This window comes from Dermacentor albipictus, chromosome 2 (assembly GCF_038994185.2).
Source record: "Dermacentor albipictus isolate Rhodes 1998 colony chromosome 2, USDA_Dalb.pri_finalv2, whole genome shotgun sequence".
Classification (NCBI taxonomy): Eukaryota; Metazoa; Arthropoda; class Arachnida; order Ixodida; family Ixodidae; genus Dermacentor; species Dermacentor albipictus.
Genome location: NC_091822.1, coordinates 152,636,066 through 152,658,173, shown reverse-complemented (window position 1 = coordinate 152,658,173; position 22,108 = coordinate 152,636,066). Strand labels below are relative to the sequence as shown.

Below are 22,108 nucleotides of genomic sequence, written 5' to 3'. Positions count from 1 at the left end.
CGATACTACCTTAGCTGTCGTCTGCATTCGTTGACTTCGCGTCGTTTAAGACGGGCTGAAGATTATTTCGTGAACTTTATTAAAGCAAACAAGTGTTGTCAACACCCATACTGCAGAGAAAGCTTCTTTGCCCTCAAGACACGTTTGCTGAACATATTAGCAATACTGTACTTCGCATAACTGCTTTAGTCTAAGCGTTCATTTCGATCGTACATTATTTTTTATTTAGGATAGATATGTGCAATCGCATTGCGACTAAGTTGCGCTGTCGTTGCGTTTAGAAGTTTCTTCACGATATATATAAAAAGTTATAGAAAGTTTGGCGATTATTCATTAAAGGGACACTAAAGGGAGACAATGGTAACACAGTTCAGACTGGTAAGTTTACCTTTAAAATTATATTTGAATTTCCTTGAGAAAAATAAGCATTATCAGAAAAGATACCTGAGCCTGCGTTCTGAACCTGTCACTAGCAGACGGAAAACCACACCGCTGCAGCTGAACTAAAACATACCTCTCAAGATCACCGTTGCGCCGACAAGCTCGGAGCCTCTACGTTCATAACCAAGGCTTCCTGAACCAGTGAACGTCTGCACCGTTCGGTCGACGGTGCAGACGTGTTCCGGAGCGCACGTTTTTCTCATTTCTGGGGAATTTGGTCTGATCAGTGCAGCTTTCGCCAAACGTGTCAAAGCCGCTGAGGGAGTACCAAGAACTGCCGCCAGACACTGTAGCGAAACTTCGTGACAGGCCAAAGCTGTCGAGATGGTTGTTACTATGGCAATAGATGGTGTCCACCATAGAGTTTATGGTGTCCACATACCAATATTAGCAACGGCTCCCTCTGTGTACTAGAAACCGATATCGAAGCACATGCTTTTGCCGTGGGTGGCCGAAAAGAAACCAGTGACGTCAAGGCAGCCTTATCTTGGAGACACCACCTATCTCCAAAGAGCGTTGAAGATGTTACAGTGCGCGGCATTGATGATCAGCGGTAATGACACGCGCGGGGATTCTAGAACTGTTGACAAAAAGCTGCAAGTTACCACCTCGAAGGTTACCGTTAGCATCACTCTCGCCACTGTAGTAGAGGACGACAGCATAATCGCGCAGGTTATCTCGCATGGCCTCAGAACATTCGCTATACATTCGAGCGTGAGTAGCAGTGTATATTTATTTCATTTTTTTCCCCTCCGTATTCCTTAGACTTACATTTCATATCCTCTGTAGTTGTGTACATACACTTTCTGGCTGCGCGTGAATGTTTATGTGCCTGTTGGATGACAACGCGGTCTGAGTTGTGTCTCTGTGCGTAACTTGTCGCAACTCGCCCGATGTTATAGGCTCTGCGCATGCGTAAGCCACCTGTTCGTCTGCCTTGCTTCGCTAAAAGCAAAAAGAAAGAGAAAAAAAAACATGAAAGAAAGAAAGGAAACCGTGTTTCTGCCACAGCTGTACATAAAATGTTAATCGCCTCCTGTGTGTTCGGAGGATTTAGACGATTAGCGTTTGTAATTGTTGTACGTCCGTCTGCGTGTGCGTGTTTTTCTTTTTTTTTTTAGAGGCTGTATGTGTTTGCCTCCCACGCTTTTCTGTAAGCGCAATCTTATTGCCACACGACAATGCAAGCTGCGAACCATATTTTTTCCCCTTTCGGCGCTCCGAGTAAAACGATGCGAATAGAGTGGTATTTGAGGGGGGGGAAAGGGCATTGTGAACAATATCATAACAATATTATTATGACGACTTTTGATTTATGCAAAATTTGTTGCAGTTGTTGCAATTTGATTCACAGTGCTCCGAAGCTTCGGCGAGGCGTATGCATTTTCAGACCACGACGAGCAGAGGCGAATGGTTTTTGCGCGTAGTTGAAGCAACAATTACGGTTAGGTTGAAGTCCCCTGCCGTGATTGATGACGTCGTACTATATGGTTTACTTTCATTCTTTTTTTCTTTTTTTTTTTGGCTTGCGTGCGTGCTTGTTATCTAGACTAGCACAGAGATTCTTCAGGTGCCTATACCCTGCGTTGGAGATTCACTATGAACTATAAATATTTGCGAAATTATGGTAAAAAAACACAAACTACAGGATATCAATTGAGCCCGTATCTGGGTCTCTTAGGTGCAGAGAGCCACATAGGTAACGCAGTCGGAGCAAACCATATCATTCTTGTGGCAGCATCGTCTGCAACTGACGAAACTGCGTTGCATATTGGAGCAGGCACCAAACAGTGCTGTCGAGCGCCTGCAACAAAGAAAAAGGCGGTGTGCTATGGTGCACGAGAGATAACGGTAGCCATATCTATGTTACGATCAGACCATATCTGTATTTTATATATAGCTTGTCTGGCACCGTCAAGCGCACCTTCTTTTCAAAATTACGCAGCTCGCTTTAAGAAAACTGTGCATCCCTTGGGATTTATATTTGCCTCCAAACAAGAATCGTCATCTACATCTTTCTTGCACTCCATGGCTTGCTCTGTTTACCGCTGCGTGCGAACACTTTCTTATCAGGAACGCTGATACGCGTATGCTTGCAGTCGGTGACCTCAATATACCGGGAATTCAGCGTTAAAGGAAGAAAGTGTATTCAACACAGACGGCGATTATTTTCGGCAGGCAAGATAAGCCCCAAAGGGTGCACGTTTTTCTAAGAGTGTAGGACACGCCGCGCGCGCGTGAGGCTTGCTTGTTGCCGCTTTAACTTATTGTCAATAACGGCTATGCGCCGACGTCATCGGTGTCGCCATCTCGTAGTACAGCCAGCATGGTGATACGCTGGGCATTATCTCGATCCGCTTATCTCCAGCAGCACAATGGTATCGGTGGACAGGACTACAAGATGGCGTACACGGCATCATGTGAACACTCTCAATGGAGACTTTTAGCCTGTCCGCTATTCAGGTAAACGGAAGCGGTTTGGGCGGATTGCCGGATTTGCGGGGGCGTAAACGTGAGCAGCCAGAGCGGTGCAGCCGCCTGGTAGCGTAGAGTCCAACCAAACACAGAACTAACACTGCAGTAACCCATTATATCCTGCTTCGCTACTGGTGCAAATTTTTGGCAGTGGCGTAATTGCGAACACGATTACGCCACTGTCGAAAATTTACACCAGAAGCGAAGTAGAACATAGTAATTAGCTTTTTGCTTGTGTGGTTGAGCTTTCCGCCACTAGCTGGCGCCACCAATCTGGCCGCTCACGTTTACGCCCCCGCTAAACCGGCAAACCGCCCGCGCTTGCTGGAATACCGGACAGAGCTAAAAGTCTCTAATACTGCAACCCCACTGAAACAACATTGTGTCAGGGTGAGGATTTTTCATCTTTTTTTTTCATCAGCAGATTTTATGCACGCAGGGTGTGCCCCAGGACGCCTTTCACGCGGCCCAGCAACATGTATCGGTCAGAGTGCGTTTAGCATATATTTTAACGCAGACGCGTGAGCGCGCACTGCAATGCACGAGCGCTTGTGTGCGAACGGCGACGTTGGATGTGACGTCGTGAGAAGTTGGGCTCGCGAAAGGCGCGATATACCACTATGCGGTGAGCGGCTGTCTTCCACTTGTCTGCTAGCGAAGCGTGTCGGCAACGACGTAATAAGCGCGATTACACTTTATCTTTTTATTTTTTTGGGAAAGAAAGTTGGTTCAATGATAACACCTCCAAGACCGGGCGGGAGATAGCGCGTTCACCCCATTCCGGAGGCCATGATAACGCGAGCATTATAGAACACAGCGCCACAAGCGTGTCGCCATCGTTGCTACCGTTCTCAATAAGAGCCTCCCGTATGGTTGTACGCTATCGCACGTCTGTTCTGCGCTGTAACGTTTGCTTACCGCGTCACCGTGAGGCAGCCGGCAACAACAGCGCCGTCGGCGACCTCTCGCGACGCCGTCTTGAACCACGATGGGTCAGAAGCGTACTTGTGTTGCACGACTGTTATCGACGTGGAAATGTTGAATGCTTTACAACAGTGTCGAAGTCTGCGGCTACCGAAGGCGTTTGGGGCTCCATCAGAAAAGAACACCGTCGTGTATTTTGTATTAGGCGTTTCGCACAAATCAGTTGAAAACAGTTCCACTTGGTGTCGCTACCGGCGCGGTCGTTCCAGGATCCGCGTTGCCCACACGATTTACGGATTTACGTACGTTGTGCGTGACTTAAGACGAGCCTTGCTTAGCCAAAATCAACGTTCTTGAAGGCTACTTGTCGCGGTCGTATAGTTTCTGTGTGCTTTCGCTTGTGCTTTGTTTCCATGTGTTTTTATACAAGCTATATCAAATCCTAGTGGCGCATTTGTCATCGTACAGCGTATGCAAATGTATTCAGCTTTGCTGTAGCAGTTGATCATCACTGTTTGCGTTATTTTGTTTTAGCGGGGATCACGTTGCCTTCGAAAATTGTCGCCCTGTTCGACGCATTTGTTCACTGAATGCAATATGTCTACCTGCGCTTTCACAGCCCAGGTGGGTTGCCATATTGTCGAAGTGTCCGCACTCACGACGATGCGCATTTGTTCACAAAACACAGTGCCGGAGCTGTAGCGCTGTTTATTTTTTTATTTTTCCCCCTTCGGGTGTGACTGCCTCTTAAGCAGCTTCGGGGTCTCACTGTTACATTATCGCAGCGTCGTTTCACTATTGTATGTTGACGTTCTTCAATCATCTCGCAGAACGCGCAAGGATCTGTCAGCCTTGTCTGTTTGCTGGAAAGTGCGCACGCTTATGTATGCACGTTGAGGTCTGTCACTGTAACTGTGCGAAGTGAAAGCGCGCCTTACTGTCAGGGGCATGATCAATTACTCAGATATATTCTATTCCTGTTGCGATCTCCTATATGACCTAAAAAAGCGAGATCTGAGCGCATATCCAGTCAACAAAGACTGGCGCACTGATCTGAAATCTTTCGGAAAAGCAGCGGGGAACACAGTATAACACTGAACACGACGGGCGAAGCCTAGTATACACCCGGAATGAAATGCGAGCGTATTTGAGAAAATAACTTTCACGGTGACTTTTAACCTTCTTTGACTGGCCTTTGCTTCTTCCGCGCATACTTTCTGGTTTATTTTTTTGTTGTTCTGTTAGGTAAAAGCCCTCCAATTCTGGAGCGCCGGGCGAGCAACGTGTTTACTTGCAGTTGTTTGTTATCACATTGTCCTTGCCTCAACACTTCTCGTTTCAACGGCGCTCGCGCTAGCTGCATTGCCATTACTACGTTCCGGTTCTTTCACGACGCGTCACGAAAACTGGAGACACTGCAATGCAGACTGACCATGTACTGCCAGTGTTGCAGTTCACCGCGGTTTTCTCGGTGAGCCGTACCATCGCCGATATCTAAGGAAGGCAGATTTTGAAAAAAAAAAGAAAAAAATCAGTGCAGCGCTGATTATTAGGCCACCCCGGGACGAAATAAAGATGAGGTGGACGCGCAAAGCTGCAGCAGCATGCAGTAATCGATCATGCTCTTTCTACCGACTGTGTACCGATGCACCAAGGACGGCTTCCTTTGTTCTCGTCGCACGTGAATGCTGCGATGTTTTCGCACGGTCTCGAAGCTCGCTTCGACCGGGCGCCACGCACTCGCTCGTATAGCACAGTGTGTGGCGCGCGCTTGTGCGAGAATGTAATTAACGCGCGATGCCGGTTGTTTACGAGTGGCACACTCCGACACCGCGGGGAAGAGATGCACGAAAATAAAGAGAGAGAGAGAGAAAGAAAAGACGTGCCGCCTGGCGGTCATCTATTGTCAATGGCAATCGTTCACATGGTGTCTGCTATATAAATATATAAAAAAATATAAATACATTGCTGTATAGTAATAATAATAATATATATACATATCTCTATTTCCATCTCTACGTGTCCGAGTGATTAAATATATGCAATAAAAAACGAGAGTGGCACATTCAGAAAATGTCTCCTGCGTCGCTTTCTTCGCTGTCTCCTCGATGCGCGTTTCTTGTCCGTATACCGTAACAGCTGTGGGCGGAGCTTCGCTTCTCCGAAACGCCCACGCGGCAACTGCAGACGAGCATGTCATGTCTGTACGGCGGTTATCGAGAGGCTGGAGCCTTGCCGATATTCATACTGTATCGAGTACTCTAGAATGTTTTAACAACCGTATACATGGTCGACAGTGCACTTCCTTCACCTGTATGACGTATTTTCATTCTACACACTTCACTACTAGGCCTTACCTGTATCCGAAGCTACAGGTAAGAGTCATGCCTTACCTGGAGCGTTAAGCCTCGCCTGCAGGGAGGCGTATACGATTATAGCTCGGACATCAATTAGATGCTCCTGCGAGACTTGCGAGACCCACCAAACTAACAGAATTAGTGTGTCGGGTATACCTGAGCAACACGACTGAGCGTGTATTCGCCGCGAGATCGAACTACAGGTGGCAGCACCGTTGCCGCGTTAGTGCGGATAGTTTCTAGTTCGCTGCATATATATAGTCGGTCGACCGTGCGTGCATTAAAACGTACGCGACGGATGTGAACGATTTGTCCCGATTTCCTGGTAACGAGACGCGCTGACTGCAGTGAACTAATATTATACGGCCCTCCACGTGGCCGCATTTTCGCACGAAATGTGCGCAACTAATTTTTATATTTGCTTGAACGAGGCTGAAAACTGGCATTCAACGGAGGACGGGATCATCCAGCCACACCTTATGTTTCAGTACTTCCTCGGTACTTTTTGTATGTTTTGCTTGCGTTTCGCTTATTCCTTCAATTATTCATTGTAGCGCCATTTAGTTAGTAGCGCATTCGCTGCGAATCTTGCACTGGTTTAAAAAAGTATTTATTCCTGTACAACGAAGGTAAAGTAGAAATCAATTTCACGCGTTCTCGACATCACCAAATGATGCGCACTGTACATGTCGTCTTCGTTTACTTCTGTTTATTTGTGAAATGGAGACATGTAATCAGGTCATTTAGGTAAGCTAGGCCACTGCGAGGGACAGTACGTTGGTAGGATCATAAGGCTGCTTCAGACGAGATTATCTTTATCGCCCTCGCACGGTTATGCGCACGACAGCGATGTGATTAAGTTGCAAATATTTGAGGAGCTAAAATCATTATGTAGTTTTATCACAGGTAATAGTAGCAGCCTTGCATCAAGCTAGCAACGACACAATGAATAGCGAAGGGAATTACATTAGCTGCCATTCAACTCAGTGTTGGCCTCCTCCGTCTAGAGACTGCCGTGTCGCAGATGATCTTCGTATAATACCATATTCTAGCTTTCCTTTCGTAGCAGCGAATCGAAGTACAAATGCCCACGATGTAAGTGAAAATAATTCACCGTAGTGGCTTCAGTACCGCATGTTAAAAGAACACCTATAGCTTTGGTCGCGTAACCACTAAGCGAGAGTCATGCAATTATCGCAATTATCGCAATTATCGCAATGCATGCAGCTATCGTAATGTGTATGACACGACATATTGCGAGCGCATGCTTACGACTTTCTTTTTTCTCTACTGCTGAGTGATGTTCACACAACCCCTTTCATGTTTCGTGGTATAACAGCGATTTCGAAGTTTGCAATACACCGTGACAAGTCATTAAAGTGCGGTATTCAAGTCTCACTGCTACCACTCCATTTTCTTTAAAACAACGTAACATGCTTTTTGTGAGGTTCTCTAACCACGAAGTGACAATAGCATTGATGTGATAGTTGCGAGTGGAGGGTGCGACAATAACACATCGTGCGCTCGACACGAGTGTGCACTGATGTTACTTAAGCGCAAAGACGACAGCGCAACGGTAAATGCTTTTTTTGTCGCCGTCAAATAATGCAGACCAGCATATATGACTATGCTAGAACCACGAAAGAAGCCGCCTTTAAAGGTACTCGCCTCATACACGCACATGCAAATACGTACTGCCCAACAGACGACGTGCGCTACTATCCCCACTATCCGTGATTCAGCCAGTGCCCGCCAGGTAGCGACTCTGCTCGATCTCGCGGCCAATACGGACAAATCTATACGGACACGGCTATACACGCCCACGTAACGGCCAAATTTAGGGTCTGTGATTCATTAGAGAACTACCGTGACTATGCACTTTCAGGTCCGCTAGACATGGGTCGTCCCTGTACACGCGGACAGAAACGAAAGGAGCTCATTCGTAAATCCATGCGCTAAAGTGCTGTAGATTCCCTTCAGCGACAACACAATAAGGGGCCTAGGGATTCTTTTTCGCGTTGTTCATTGTTGTTACGCTCGCCATCCCACACGCATGTCAGTTTGGCAACTCTTCCAGCACCTCTGGCCACGGCGACAAGAGCGGCGTGATGAACAGCCTTGTGGTAGCTCACTGACGCCACGGGAGAAGGCGTCGTCCACTCCGCACGTCCCGTAGAGCGCCGCCATGTTTCTCACTGAGTCGACGAACACCTGCGAATGCCGACAAAGCCGTTTTCACGCGCAGTAAAAACATTCACGTTCTTAAAAGTGGGGGTCTGTCCCATGGATAACGCCCTTAACTATATAAGGCTCTGACGAACTTTGTCGTGAGCTCAAGCTACACCTACGATTAGAGAAGCCCTAGTCGAAAACTATCTGTGGCACTATTCATTCTGACTACCCGGTGCGCGCTGAAGTATTAGACACGGTAGATTGGCAGCGATATAGTTAAAGTAAAACCCCTTAAACTTCGTAAAGCAGCGACACTCTCCTCCTCCACCTTCACTCCTCCTCGTTTCTCCTCTCTTTCACGCTCCCTCCTCGACCGTGGCGCCGCCTATACTGCTCGAGCGTAGCAACGGCGTCAACATGCGCTCCTCGCCACTCCGTAGACGCTTCTCGAGCAAAAATGGCGCTGATGCACGGCGCGAGGGCCCACGTGATTCCTTTAGACCAATAGCGACGGGGCATCGGCCAGAGCGCGCGAGGAGGAGGCGGCATTCTTCAAAGCGTGGCACTGCTTTACGAAGTTTAAGGGGCTTTAAGTTAAAATTAACTGCGTGCAGTTCCCGCGTCGTCTGTCACAGCTATCATCACGTTTACATTTGTCCCAAAGAGTAGCCAAAAAAAAACTTCCTTTGTAACGACGATTACATCTTAATCCTTAACGGTGAGGGTGTTAGCCGTGGGTCAAATCAGCGCCCCCAAAATTAAGGGTGCTAAATGTTTTACTGTAGGACAGGCAGCATTTGGCGGTTCACTTGCCAGAGGCACACGTGCCGGCCTGCGGTCCGAGACCGTCAGCGGCTTGTCAAGGAAATTAAGGCGCCGATGACGACCGCCACGGCAAGCACCATGCAGAAGGGCACAAGCAGGCAGATCAAGGCCTTGGTCGTCAGCCGGGAAGACAGCGGAGACAGGGACGCGCCACGGTCGCCGTCGCCGTCGCCGTAGTCCGCCTTGCAAAAGACGAAACGAAACTTTTCTTAGCCTACCTTTTCGTCAAGCCATTAAGATGGCGATGTGGTCAGGGTAGCATTAACTGACCGCCACCTCGTGCACTGAAATGGCTTCTTCTATAAGTAATGAGCCATGAGATCATTATAAAACAGCTCTGGCGTGCATCTATACTTCACATTATGTCGCACTATAGGTGCACTGTTAACGGCCTATAGTGAGGCACATGTTTGTGCACTGGCTATGATCTCTTAACCTGTCCACGACATTAACCAGGCGTCGCTTTAATGCAATGTCAAAGCCTACTGGAACCCTCCACTGACGCCTGGATCATGCACTGGGATAAAAGTCGGATAAAAGTCTACTCCGGTGGCAACTGCGCATGTGGTGGTTGCGCGCGACCGTATCTTGAGAGCGATCTGAGTTGGGGGCAAAGTCTAGGTGCGTCGGCAGCTTGTAGCTCTGTACGGGCTGTGTGTTCTCGGCGCTCAGTTTGAGCTGAAGCGATAGACAGCACGAAGATCACTTCGCTCGCTGCTGCTGCCCCGTTTCCTCACGCCATCGTTTTGACAGCGAGTGTCCGCGATCATCGTGTGTGTTGCGTTCATGTTTGCTGTGCGCGCTAACACCATGCGTGTTAATTTAGTTTCCAAACGTATGTTTACAAGTTGATACGGCAGATACAAGTACTATCCTTACTTGGTACGATTGTCTGCTCCTTTACCATCGCGATCACCTTTTGGGCGAAAGTGCGACATTTTTCCCTCGCTTTTCGAAGCATCCCGCGTCTGTGCTCAACACTTCAACTTCCATCTGGCGAGCGCTGCGTCGCAACATATGGGAGCACGAGGAAAGCTTGAGGACGATCAACACACACGATTTCAAACGGAATTCCGGCACGCCTAGGGCCAAACGCATACAAAACGAGCAAAGAAACTTCTCCTCCTTTGTACCTAGGCAAAGTCAGACATTCAAGAGGTAAAAGCCCCCAGATTTTCTCTCTCGCACCCGCTTGTACTCGCGCATGCGCGAAAATGGCTGTCAATTCCTGAAATGATACACTCGTGTCCTCGTCCCATTCTCCGAACGGTAAGGAGATTTCGCCGTTCGCGAGGAAAACCGCCGTCGGCCGACGGCCCTGGAACGGCAAACGGCGTGCGGTGAGTTGCGGTGCTGGTAACGTGAACGGAGCTTGACAATCATTTGGTTATGCACTGAGAGAAACGTCGTTTTTTTATGTGATGGTTATGGCCTACTAAACCACTGCAGTGATAGGTTGGGTATGCACTGTGACAGTGGTTGTTTTAAGGCGGTGTTAATCGTCTGCTGGAATATTCAAATGGCACCTATATTATGACCTGAGACTATTACACTGACCAAATATAAAGATCCGATCGGCAACTTGAAAGGCGCAGCTAGGCTCCGGACTTGTTTTTTCAAGCAGCCACGGATTACGTGGATGGTAAACGCTAGCAATACTGTTTTTTTCGGTGCAATGGCTGATCGGCAGCCGTCAGCAGACCGAAACCAAGACCTTAAGCTGGCAAGACGAGCACTCTGCCACAGCATATCCTTTATACTGTTAACGGTTAACAGCGTGCATCTAAATATTTTGACAAACTGCTAGAATACCGAACTTCGGGTTTGTTTCACCTCCTTCCAGGAGAATAACGCAAAAGGGTGTGCCTGCAAGCGGCTTCTTCAATTCGACGAGTTCTCTGCTCAAACGGATCGTGCTTTCTACCACGAAGCTTTTTATTTTGAGTACCTTTCTAAGACACCTTACTGGCCAGTTTCTGAACATATCACTCTTGATTGGTTTCAATCACATCACTGGGGCACCAACTACACTGCAGATGGTTGGTCACGGGTATACGGCGCCCGCGTTCTCGCCCACGTACCTGACAACTGTCGACCGGCATGGAACTCTCGTGTCCGTCGCAGCGACGTCTCGCCAGGAGAACAACTGTGAGTCCTTCGAAAGGCAGAGGGGATTTAATTCAAACGCGAACCATCTCCATGGCAAGGACCATCTAGTTCCGGGTTAAGATGGCTGTGGCGATGTGTTGTTGTTGTTGCTCATGGGGGAACATCACCATAGTCGTCATTATCGTAGAAAAACGTATACAAACGAACCATGGCATATAGGGTCAAAGAATCGCCCGTTATAGAATAAAAAAAAAATCACGTTCCAAGAAATAACATAGGAGAATAAAAAATAAATGCGTATAAGCGATCGACCATAGTCACCCTTGCAACTAAGGGCAAAAGAACACCTCGAAGAAAATGAAGTTATGAGAAAGGATACGTGTAAATCGTGTATTCGCGTAATATAACAACAGTAGCGGAAATAGCCATGGATATATGGAAGAGAGTGATTATTTAAATACAAGCAAGGTATGTTCCTTATTTGGTATATCACGCAGGTTTAATTGTAAATGATTCTGCAAACATTCCTCTATAGCTTAGGCCTAATGCTGAGGTCAAGAAGTGAAGGTAGCGTCGTCAGAAACAAACCGTAGTTGCTGAAACTGAATAAGTAACCCAGTTGGTCTCCGGGGTGGTGAAAACCACAATCCGCGGATAGCATATGCTGCTGTGAAAAGCTCGGACAAATTATGCAGTCGTGCGCGCCGCAGTACATATTTTAAAGAAAGAAAGACGTGGCGTGCGTGTTCCGTGTGCGCGATATCTAACCCTTGCTTGCGCACGCTTGATGTAAAATATTACTGCATGGACATAAGCTACAAATGCACAAGGCCGTTGCATGGACTGACAACTGGCCAGAATGTGTTGCGAGACGTTGATCGAAATGAAATGACCATGATTTATAGTGATAGAATCCACCACGCTGTTCGGGATCTAAGTAAGAATTATAATTTTAACTTGGCAAAGAAAGTCTCAAAAACCAGTAAGTGGCGAGACCTGGAGGTGAGATCTTGGTACTTCGGATGTATTCTACGAGATTACTGTAAGTCGACCGTTATTAAGTACATCATAATTATTGCTTAAAATTGCAGTTGCTATATTGTTAGACACTCGCGCATTATTTTATGCTCCGCAAATCAAAAACGCACGCGTGGCAATGGCAACACGCTGAGCTCCGTATCACGTGCAAAGGCGTCATTTCGTTTTCGATCGGATTGGTTCCGTTTTGACTGGTTAAATACCAAAGCATTTACACAAGAAGAAAAGACGTTTGTTTATGGGTTGTCATTCCCAAAATTCCGAGGAATTACTTTGGCAAGAATGTAAAGAAAGGCTATGGATCATGACGTACATGACGTGTTCCGGCCCCTGCAATCGCCTCTCCATGGTCACTGTAGTATGCAAAAGAAGCAGGTCCTCCAAGATTAACATTTGCTAACTCTGAATTTAGTTATGTTCAAAACCCAAAGCCTATGAGGTGTTTCCAGGAGAAGGCCTGACATCAACGACGTTTTTTTTTCTTTCCTTTTTTGCTTTCGGGATCCCTTTCATGGCATGCAACCAGTCAAAGCATAGCCTCTAAGATCGACATTTTAACTCTAAAGAGCGTTGCTTTATGAACGTTATCTACGTTCATAGGGCAGTACACTAGGTAGTACATTAAGCAGTATATTAAGAAGAGCTTTGTGGCGCAACTCATCGCCCCGTTCCAAAGGGGACGATCATAGCATTCATCCATTTATCCATCCATCCCATCGTAGAGTTTCCTACCACAGAGCATAGAGTTTCTCACTATAACATGTAGTGAGAAACTCTATGTTTCGTACAAAACATCCCATAGAGTCACACAATAATAATTGTTGTATGAAAGTCTACTATCCATCCATCCGTCTATCCGTCCATCCCATAGAGTTTCCTAGGAAACTCTATGGTGCATCCATCTATTTCTCTATTCATTCATTGATTACACCGCATGCAGCGAGTAAAAGGATAGCCTTCAAGATTTCCGTTTGTTTTGTAGAGAGCATCATTACTGGGGCGTGAATTTGGACACCCCCTATAGTTGTGATGTGCGCACCACCTATTCTTGCACAAAATAATTTTATATTGTATTAGTTATTATAGCTCGTTTTATTGTAAAAGCACGCTATAGGTGGTGTTAAAACGCGAATCTTAAAGGCTATGTATTGACTGTTTGCATGCGACGGAAGCGGTTTTGGAAGCCGGAAACACATGTTAAACGTCGGGTTCTGGATACAACCTATTCGTTGAGGGATAATTTTGTTGTGATACAAGTGTGATGCAAGTCCTTGCCGGTGTTGTAACTTTACCCAAATTCAGAGGACCCATATGTGCATCGCTCCCGAATAGCAACAAACGCAATCTCTAAGGCTATGTATGCTTTTCTGCTTACCAGGCGCTGGAAAACATTGCACATGCTAAAAGTATTGTTGTTGCATGTTCGCTAGTGGCGCCAAGCGGAACAAGAAAGCATTAGGACTGCAGACTGCGGGGATTCCCGGAGAGTTGTTTCTCAGCTGGTCGTCGCGCGGGTAGAGCTCAAATATGTAATCTCTTTTACAGCCAGATCGCCCGTTCTTATCTTTCTTAATACCGGTAACTCTGGCGTTCCTCTTGTCTCAGGGGGAACACCGTATCAGGTCACTTTCTGTTCCCCCGCCATTCCCAACGATCGCCTACTCGATCCGCAGGAGTGCGCTAGGCTTACTGCGCTGTTTACTCTATTTCGACGACTCCGGCAGCGGAGCGCGAAACCTTTCTCCGCCGTTTCGTCTCGTTTAGGTCCTAATTTTCACGGGAAGAGACCGGTCTCCATTTGTGAAGGTAAGAACTGGGCGCCTCTTTTCTCGCTCCAAAGCGCTGTAGCCTTCAGTTATCGCGCAAGGACAGGCCCGCGAAAGGCCGTGGGAAACTGCCAACTTCCTGAACAGCTGAGACATCTTTCGCCTCGTCGATCCTGACGCTCGCAGATGGTGCAAACGACGAACCGAGGTGCTGGCCATTCGTCGAACCAGAAGGGCGGTGTTCGCGTTTACAAGATCGTCGTGCTTGGCGATGGAGGCGTGGGAAAAAGCGGTGGGTCTCATTTCTCTCTTTGGCTGCGTCGCATGTATGTAACGTCGCGCTCTATCGGACACGCGTGACTCAACGCGGTGCTACTGTTTACCTGCCCCCGCCCGCGCGGAAGTTATGTCGCGCGATTGCCTTGTTTTTCTTGTGTCGGTGGCCTCTGACGATAGTTTACGCTCATTTCTCCTCCTTTTTATTCTTTTTTCCTCGTTCTTTCGTAGCGCTCTTGTACGCCGCTGTCTTGGCGACGCCTGATTATCTTGCGCGCTCACTTTTGGATATTTTCTCTTCCCTTGCAGCTCTGACACTTCAGTTCGTGACTCACAGCTTCTTGGAATACCACGACCCGACCATCGGTAATTTTGTTTCTCCCTCCATTTGAATACAAACTACAAATTTGCGTATTTTGTGCCCGTTGCGGTTCAATAATAAAAACTAAAAATGTTGTATTGGGGAACAGGGACGACTTTCAATGCAGCAGTTGACTGCCTCTCTCAAAGCGGACGCCTCTATGCCGTCGGCAATCGCAGGACCAAATTTATGGGCAGTAGTGTGTATGGCCGGCACACCATCTACGGCTTAATTGTATGTGCCTTGCAGTGAAACATATATAATGTGACTCAAAGGTGGCCTTCACTTGTGACCTATTTTTACTTGTTCAGTACATGAACAAAAAATTTCGTGGTTGCCTGTTGCCTACTTTTTTTGCTACCTTTGTTGCCCAGGTCTGGATAAACGCTCATGCATACTGTGCATTCGTGACAGAAAAATATAAATAGGGAAAGCAAGAGTGGCCATTTTCTATCACTACAGCATGCTATCTTGCAGAGAATGCCGTCGTCATGTTGAAAAATGGAAGTGCACTGCATGTTATCAGGCAGTCATCAAGTGGAAATATGCGAGTGGCTGTTTGTGTCTTTTGCTGTGCTATCACATTAAACATGTTTCAGTTGAGTGGTATTCCTGGCCATTATGGTTAGAGTTAAGGTTACATTTGCCCATTTACAACTTTTTCATAACCTGACTAAATATATATGGTGTGAATTACTTGGTGTCTTCTGCTAGACAATCTTTAGCCTACTTTTTCTTCACTGGAGGTCTATTGACACCACTGTGTTTCCCCGTGATCAGAGGATGCCTACCAGCAGAAGACTGTCATTGATGGAGAAGTGGCCCTATTGGACATTCTGGACACTGCTGGCCAGGTACGGCTACTATGTTTAGGTATTTTTATATTAAGAAGCCTTTCTGAACAAGTTGAGGGTCAGTGACTTCCATTTTCTTGTATATGGAAGGGGTTATGTGGCGAGAAAGGGAGGGAGCTTGCGCCTTTCATTAAATCGGTGTGCAGCTATTGAAAGGAGTTGTACTATGTGAAGCCAGTGACATTAATGAACTTATTTTCACCGAGTAAAGTTGGAGTGCAGCTCAATGCATGATTTAAACAGCATCCACAAATCAAGTGAAGAAAGTTGTGCAGATCCCATGGACCGTGGTAATTGGTTGACGTGAGGCTTTCTTTAATTTATGTGAGGAATGGCTGCTCATGTTGAGTGACCATTTGCAAGCATTGAGCGCACAATGAAGTTGGGTGTGTTTTCGCAGGGAAATGCCTCAGTCAACATAACCTGTGGCACTCCAACACCACAGACACGTCTGATAGAAACAGAGGCCGCAGTCTATCACCCGTGCTACACACTGAACCGAAGTTACCTTGCATGAAGCCACGCTGAAAAATAATTGTTTGCGCGAGTGAATAGTATGTGTTTAGTTTCGTTGCAAAGTCGGGACAATGCATCAACACTAGGTTTCGCATTAACGAGGAAACATGCCCTTGTATTCCAAACCAGTCTTTGCTGCACATCGACACTCTGCCACTTTGAGTTTCTTTGCGAACTCTTCACCACCCTCCTTGGCACTCATCGCTACGACAAAAAGCGGTGTCAACACTGCTCTATTCCGCATTTACAATTCAACGTTTGCTGAAGTTCTGAACCACGTTTCGCTCTGAATCAAAGACGTTCCTGCTCTGCTTGAGGCTTCCTTCAAGCCTCTGTGTTCTGTGAGTTCATTACATGCATGACCCGTGGCTGCCCTGGTTTCCATCATCTCCAAAACCGCCCATCATATGAGATGGCAGCTGGCACTCGCAAAGTGGTGTTGGGGAAGATGCGAAGCAAATTTGCCAATAATACATTCCCATGCCCGAACCCCAAATGCCCAATCCAGTCAATGCTTTCCCTGTGCCGTCCGTCTTTGGCCTTGGTGGTATTTGTGATTGGACATGCTCACACTTTTGTTGCAGCCACTAGACTGCTGTAATATAGCTCTTAGTCTCTTGATGGTATTAGATGGTACAGGAGCGCCACCATCTTGAGATGTTGGAGGGCCTCTGAAACACTTTTTATCGAAGTCGACAAATGCATTTGAAGTTAAGATAGTCTGTTTAAGAAATACTTTGCAGCGGAAATATCAACAATAAAAATTTTCCCTTGATAACCTTCGCAGTGCTCCCACTCCTTTTTCAATGTCTTGGACTGTGGAGGCTTCGAAGGAGTGGGGTGTGCTCACAACTCTCCGGCTATTGAACGTCACCGTGGGGCGCAGTGCAAATTGGATTTGGGATGTTCACATAGATGCCGCTACAGTCAATGACCGGTAATTTGGACTCCATTGGGGACGTAAATAAATCCAAACTATCAAATGTTCGGAAAAAACAAATGTATCCAAAAAAGATCACCTTATGTTTTAGGGCCCGTGGGCACGGAACAAGTGGTCGATGTGTTGCTGCACGCACTGCCGACTTGGTTGCACCTAAGCGTGCAACCAAGTCCGTCTTTATTTCTGCCAGTTTTGAGTTTCGCTGCACGCTGATGCAAGCACTGCAAAGGCTTGAGTCAGACCCACATGTGGAAGGCTTCGGAGCACATGGCACATCATCATCCAAGTCAGAGTCACTGTTTGATGGTGAACTTGCTTAATTATTTCATCATCGTTCAGTTTGGTACACGATGAAACTGCGCTCTCAACATCTGCAAAATCTTCAAATCTAACGGTGGCAGATGTTGGCACACTGCTGCCTAGCAAGTCATCAATGATGTCCGCATTTGAGCTCGTTGTGGTAGGCAGCAGTTCAGCCTCTTTGGTTGCAGAGTTAGGCTCATTCGGACTGCGACTCAAGACTCATTTGGAGTCGGACTGCGAAGGCATCGTTGGTGCAGTTTGACACAGCCTATCTATAACTTCGTGAGAAAGACTTCTTGGAGCCAGCACTGCGCTGTCTGGAATGCAAACTAAACAAACAAGCGCAGCATGGCAGAATGCTGTCCACTAGGCAAACTCAACAAATAGGATGGCAGGGGTGCCGGAAAAGGATGCGATGATCGTGATGTTGATGTGACTTCACAATTCAGGCAAAGCCTCCAAGAACAGCACTTGCATTTAAATCTCAGAGGCATAGTGCAGTGACCAGGCGAGACCTCAAAGATTGCCATCTAACGTGTAATCTCTGAGACCATACTTCATGTCTCAGCGAGGTTGCCAGAGGAGATAATGGCAGCAGAGTTGACGTATGCTACAACCATGGACGGCATCCAGATAAGTGAATGTAGAGTTGGCGGCTGTCCAAAATATCGGTCATCTTTACACATTAGGCAAAGCCTCCAAGATTGGTGCTTGCAGTTAAATCTCAGAGGCATAGTGCGGCGACCAGGCAAGACCTCAGGGATTGCCATCTAGTGTGTAATCTCTGAGGCCATACTTCATGTCTCAGCAAGGCTGCCAGAGGAGATAATGGTGGCAGAGTTGGCGTATGCCACAGCCAGGGATGGCGTCCGTATAATTGAATGTTGAGTTGGCGGCTGTCCAATATATCGGTCATCTTTACACATTAGGTATGTGGGGCCAGTGGCGGTGCTGCGAAGCTGTCTGAAAAACCAAGGATGTCCGAATTATCGGTGTCTGATTTATCAGTTGGTGACTGTACTTCCCGAGTTTGGCACCTATGATGATGCACCAAACTCGGAGGTTTTCCCTCAACTTATGATTGAGTTCACGGTGTCTCATCCCTTTGCTGTGCTATAATGCACTAGGTAGCTATGCACGGCTGTGTTTTCTCGCACTGAGGGGCAAGTAGCTCGTTTCCTATCGCACTTATCTCTACGACAATCACACAATTTCCGAGAGTTTAATTAAACGTCGTCTTGATGTTCGCTTTTGTGAGTATGTCGGCAGTGCCCGCATTGGGTAAGCGAAGGATGCCACATTCTGGACTCACTTTGAAAGGGCTCCTAACAAGCTCCGAACATGATGGCGACACACCTCGAAGGTGTGCAACTTGGGAAGCAGACCGATGTTCCCGTTGGACGTTGGTGCTCAGGCCAGCTCGCCATGCGCCTGGAGCCACATCACCCACAGAGGCCACTAGGAGCACACAGTTATTCTCAGCGAGTGGGCTTGTTGCACCACCCCATGGTGGCCACATGTTGAATTCCAATGGCGGAGTCGGAGCAAGTTTTTCTGCTCATTTCGGAGCAAGTTTGTTCCAATGGCAGAGTGAGGGCGGGAGTAAGGTGTTCCAATGAGGGAGTCTGAGGGGATTCAGAGCGGGAGTCACTCCGTGGAGCAGAAAAAGATGCTCCGCCAAAATCGGCAGAGTGGACCGGAACTCTGCGTGATGTATTTCCTTTAACACGTTTGTCTGCTGGGAGGCGCCACCGGTCCCGACTCGCGAGGAAGCAAAAGCTGCTGCACGCTTGGCGAGATATCCATTCCGCACTTTTAAAAAAACAACAGGTGAGCGGCACTGAAGAGACAAGTGACCGGTGCGGCGGTGCTGGGAGCAAACAGCAGAAGGAAATGACAACACGCAAGGTATCCTGGGTAACTCTGTGATAGAACTTCCGCTTCCGCCTTGCTCCGGCGGCGCAGGTTGTGTTCCACTCGCAGATCCGGAGGCGTTGCTCTGCGCCAGAGTCGAGTGCTCGCTCGCGAAGTCCGTCGGCTGCTTTGACTCCGCCATTGGAATTCAACAACAGTGTCTACACTACGCAGCAAATGCAGCTGCATGCAACTGTAATGCATATAGCCAGTATAGCGCAACATTGCCCATGTGCCCAAAAAGGCTGGAATGTGCTCTCGTGCCCATGTGCTTCTGTCTGGCCGTGCTATGTAGTGCACACCGGCTTTATCCTCCAACAGCTTGACTGATGGATAGTAGCCACATCCAAATAGCATATTTCGAAGTGCTGTCAATACCGTATTTACACGATTGTAAGTCGACCCCCCCATATCGTGTGTGAAAGGGGAAAAAAAGGGCATACCCGTGGGCGCATTCCATAACAAAAATTCATTAGTAGCTGGCATGGTCACTGGAATACTCGTCTTCACTTGTGCCATCGTCCTCACTAGTGCTGCCATCGTCATTGCTGCTATGGTCCCATAGCACGTCGTCGTCCAGCGAAATTCTGCATTTGCATACATAAGTGCATTTGCGTACATAAGTTCATACCGAAAGCACCCAACCGCACACAGCCGTCAGAAAGGCTCTTTTGACATGTCTGGTTGGCGTATGGTCTTCTGCCGCCAGCTACTCGTACTCCAGGCTTGTCTCACGGCCATGTCGTACGTCACTGGCAGGGACTGATCACGCATTTCAGCGATGTACGCCGCAAGCTTGGCCTCCAGCTCCGGAAAGTGTCCCGCCTTCCACCTGCAGAAACCTCTTAGCTTGCCGTCACAGGTGAAAATTTTGCTTCGCTGCAGTCACCACTCTCACAACTCCCATGAAGAAACACCAAACTTGCGGCCTGCTGCGCAGTTATTTGTTTCTTCAGCATAAAGGACAGCAACTCTCTTCAACGCTGCTGTGAACGAGTGCCAGATGTTTGGTGGACTCGGAGCACTCATGATGACTGAGGAAGCACGGAAGAAGTAACGCATGGCCGGCAGTCAAATGAAACTAAAGCATGAAACTAAAGAGCTACAAGAAAACATGTGAGCGGTGTCTGCATGTGAGTGGTGTCTGCTCTTCCGTGAACTATTGATGCTCCCCGCAAGCGCCGCTGTTCTAAGGGTGCCACCGCGAATGGAACAGCGGCACTTCCATGAACTATCGACACCCCCACATGAGTGCTGTGTGCACTGTAAAACTCTAAAAAATGTTGAAAACCCTTCCAAAAAGCAAACAAACACGCAGGATGGCGGAAAGCTATGGGTAGGGCCATAGAGCAAACATAAAATTGTAACTACGTTGTAGCTCCCTTGATATCTCGTAGGTCTTGCTTTTCTTGCGGTGCCATGTTTTGGTTTCGATTGTAAGTCGGCCCCCCACTTTAGATTTTCAAATTTAAATGGATAGGTCAACTTACAATCATGTAAATACGGTAACTCAATATGAAGTGATGTCTGTCGAGGCGTCTAGACAGGAGTGGCCCGGAGTGAGCGCCTGCTGGCAAAGCATATGTGTGGTCCAACCTTGCATATCATGTTGCTTGAGGCTAGCTGAGTGTTCCAAAACTAATCAAAATTATTGAGACCCAATAGCTACGACACTAATACAGTAAAACCTCGTTAAACCGTACCCGCTTAAACAGTAGTTTCGGTTTAAAAGTAGTAAAGTCAATTCCCCGACTCAGCGGCCATTGAACATAATGTATTTTGTATCCGCATAAACCGTACCAGCTTATTGCGTACGCATCGGTTAAAACGTAGCGTTTCCACTTTTCGTCGCGCAAACACGGCGGTGCGTCGTCTCCATCGGGCGGCCCGGCAGAACAACAAGCCTCAGAGATCGGTACAACGGCCTCCAAGCGCCCTGTGCGTTTGCACGTGAAGCCGCATCAACATCAACATCATTTCGACGCCGCATGGACGTCGTGCCAGAGAGCGTTGTGGCGTCGTGCGAGCGAGGACAAAAAAGACGCCGGGTGCTCAGCATAGAAGAAAAATTAGACATCGTGCGTGCTACCGAACGTGACGCGAAGAAGTCGGCGCTGGCCCGCTACATGGATATGCTGTTGACTACAGTGTGTGGCATTTGGAATGCGAAGTTGCTTGGCAGCGCTGCTGCGACCGCGAAGAGATGTCGGCTACGAGGTTCGACTTTTCACCATCGATGCCGCTGTTGTTGCCGAAGTGTCAACTAGCGACAGTGATGAGGACGACACGGAAAGCGACAGCACGGGCTATTCAGGCCCGACAGTGGCAGAAGCTGCGCGTTACGTCAGCCTCGTTAATGCGATCGTCGCAAGGAGAACAGGGGCGCGATAACGTAACTATTCCAAACGAAAAGTTTTCGAACTCCGGCACCCGGCAATAAAAAAGGCGCCCCTGGACTTATGCAGCACTACTGCGCGCGTGCACGGAGAATACGTAACGCCAACGAGGAATCTGCCGTGCGAGTGTTTGCCGAGAGGATGGGGGCTGGCTGAGAAGCTGGCACGCAGCTTCAGTAAGTTTGAAGCCGCTGTCGTCGTGCTAGGCCGCCGCGACATCAAACGAAAATAACACGTACGTCCCGCGAAGTGAATAAATACTGCGTGTTTTTTCCCCTTTCATCGCACTCTCTCTGAGTTCCGTTTTCGACAGGTAAATGGGCGATCTCATGCTATTTCGCTTAAACAGTACTACCGTTTAGTACGTAGTTTTTCCGAGCTCCGGCCGACTACGGTTTAACGAGGTTTCACTGTAATCAGTGTGGCCAAAGTATAATCCTT

The 22,108-nt window shown here is 47.7% G+C and overlaps 1 protein-coding gene and 1 long non-coding RNA gene across 5 annotated transcripts in view; one reads left to right on the top strand and one right to left on the bottom strand.

Moving 5' to 3' along the window:
• Positions 1-2,149: 2,149 nt before the first annotated feature.
• Positions 2,150-11,610, bottom strand: LOC135899863 (uncharacterized). Of its 2 annotated transcripts, XR_010563739.1 has the most exons (4): positions 11,276-11,610; positions 9,183-9,376; positions 8,278-8,408; positions 2,150-2,245 (listed from the first exon to the last, which is right to left on the bottom strand). It is a non-coding gene; the product is annotated as an uncharacterized lncRNA (long non-coding RNA). The 2 variants fall into 2 exon arrangements; XR_010563738.1 differs by lacking the exon at positions 2,150-2,245 and having other exon boundaries at positions 8,023-8,408; positions 11,276-11,598.
• LOC135899861 (GTP-binding protein Rit2-like) overlaps positions 6,141-22,108 on the top strand; it is a 48,960-nt gene continuing 32,992 nt past the window's right edge. The window contains exons 1-4 of one of the 3 annotated variants that reach the window (XM_065429254.1): positions 6,141-6,215; positions 14,294-14,399; positions 14,693-14,749; positions 15,525-15,598. In XM_065429254.1, coding sequence (XP_065285326.1) covers positions 6,156-6,215; positions 14,294-14,399; positions 14,693-14,749; positions 15,525-15,598 — 297 coding nt within the window. In that variant the 5' untranslated portion in view covers positions 6,141-6,155. Of the gene's footprint in view, positions 6,216-11,723; positions 11,772-13,789; positions 14,148-14,293; positions 14,400-14,692; positions 14,750-15,524; positions 15,599-22,108 lie in introns of those variants that run through there. The other 2 variants (XM_065429255.1, XM_065429256.2) reach the window with 2 other exon arrangements.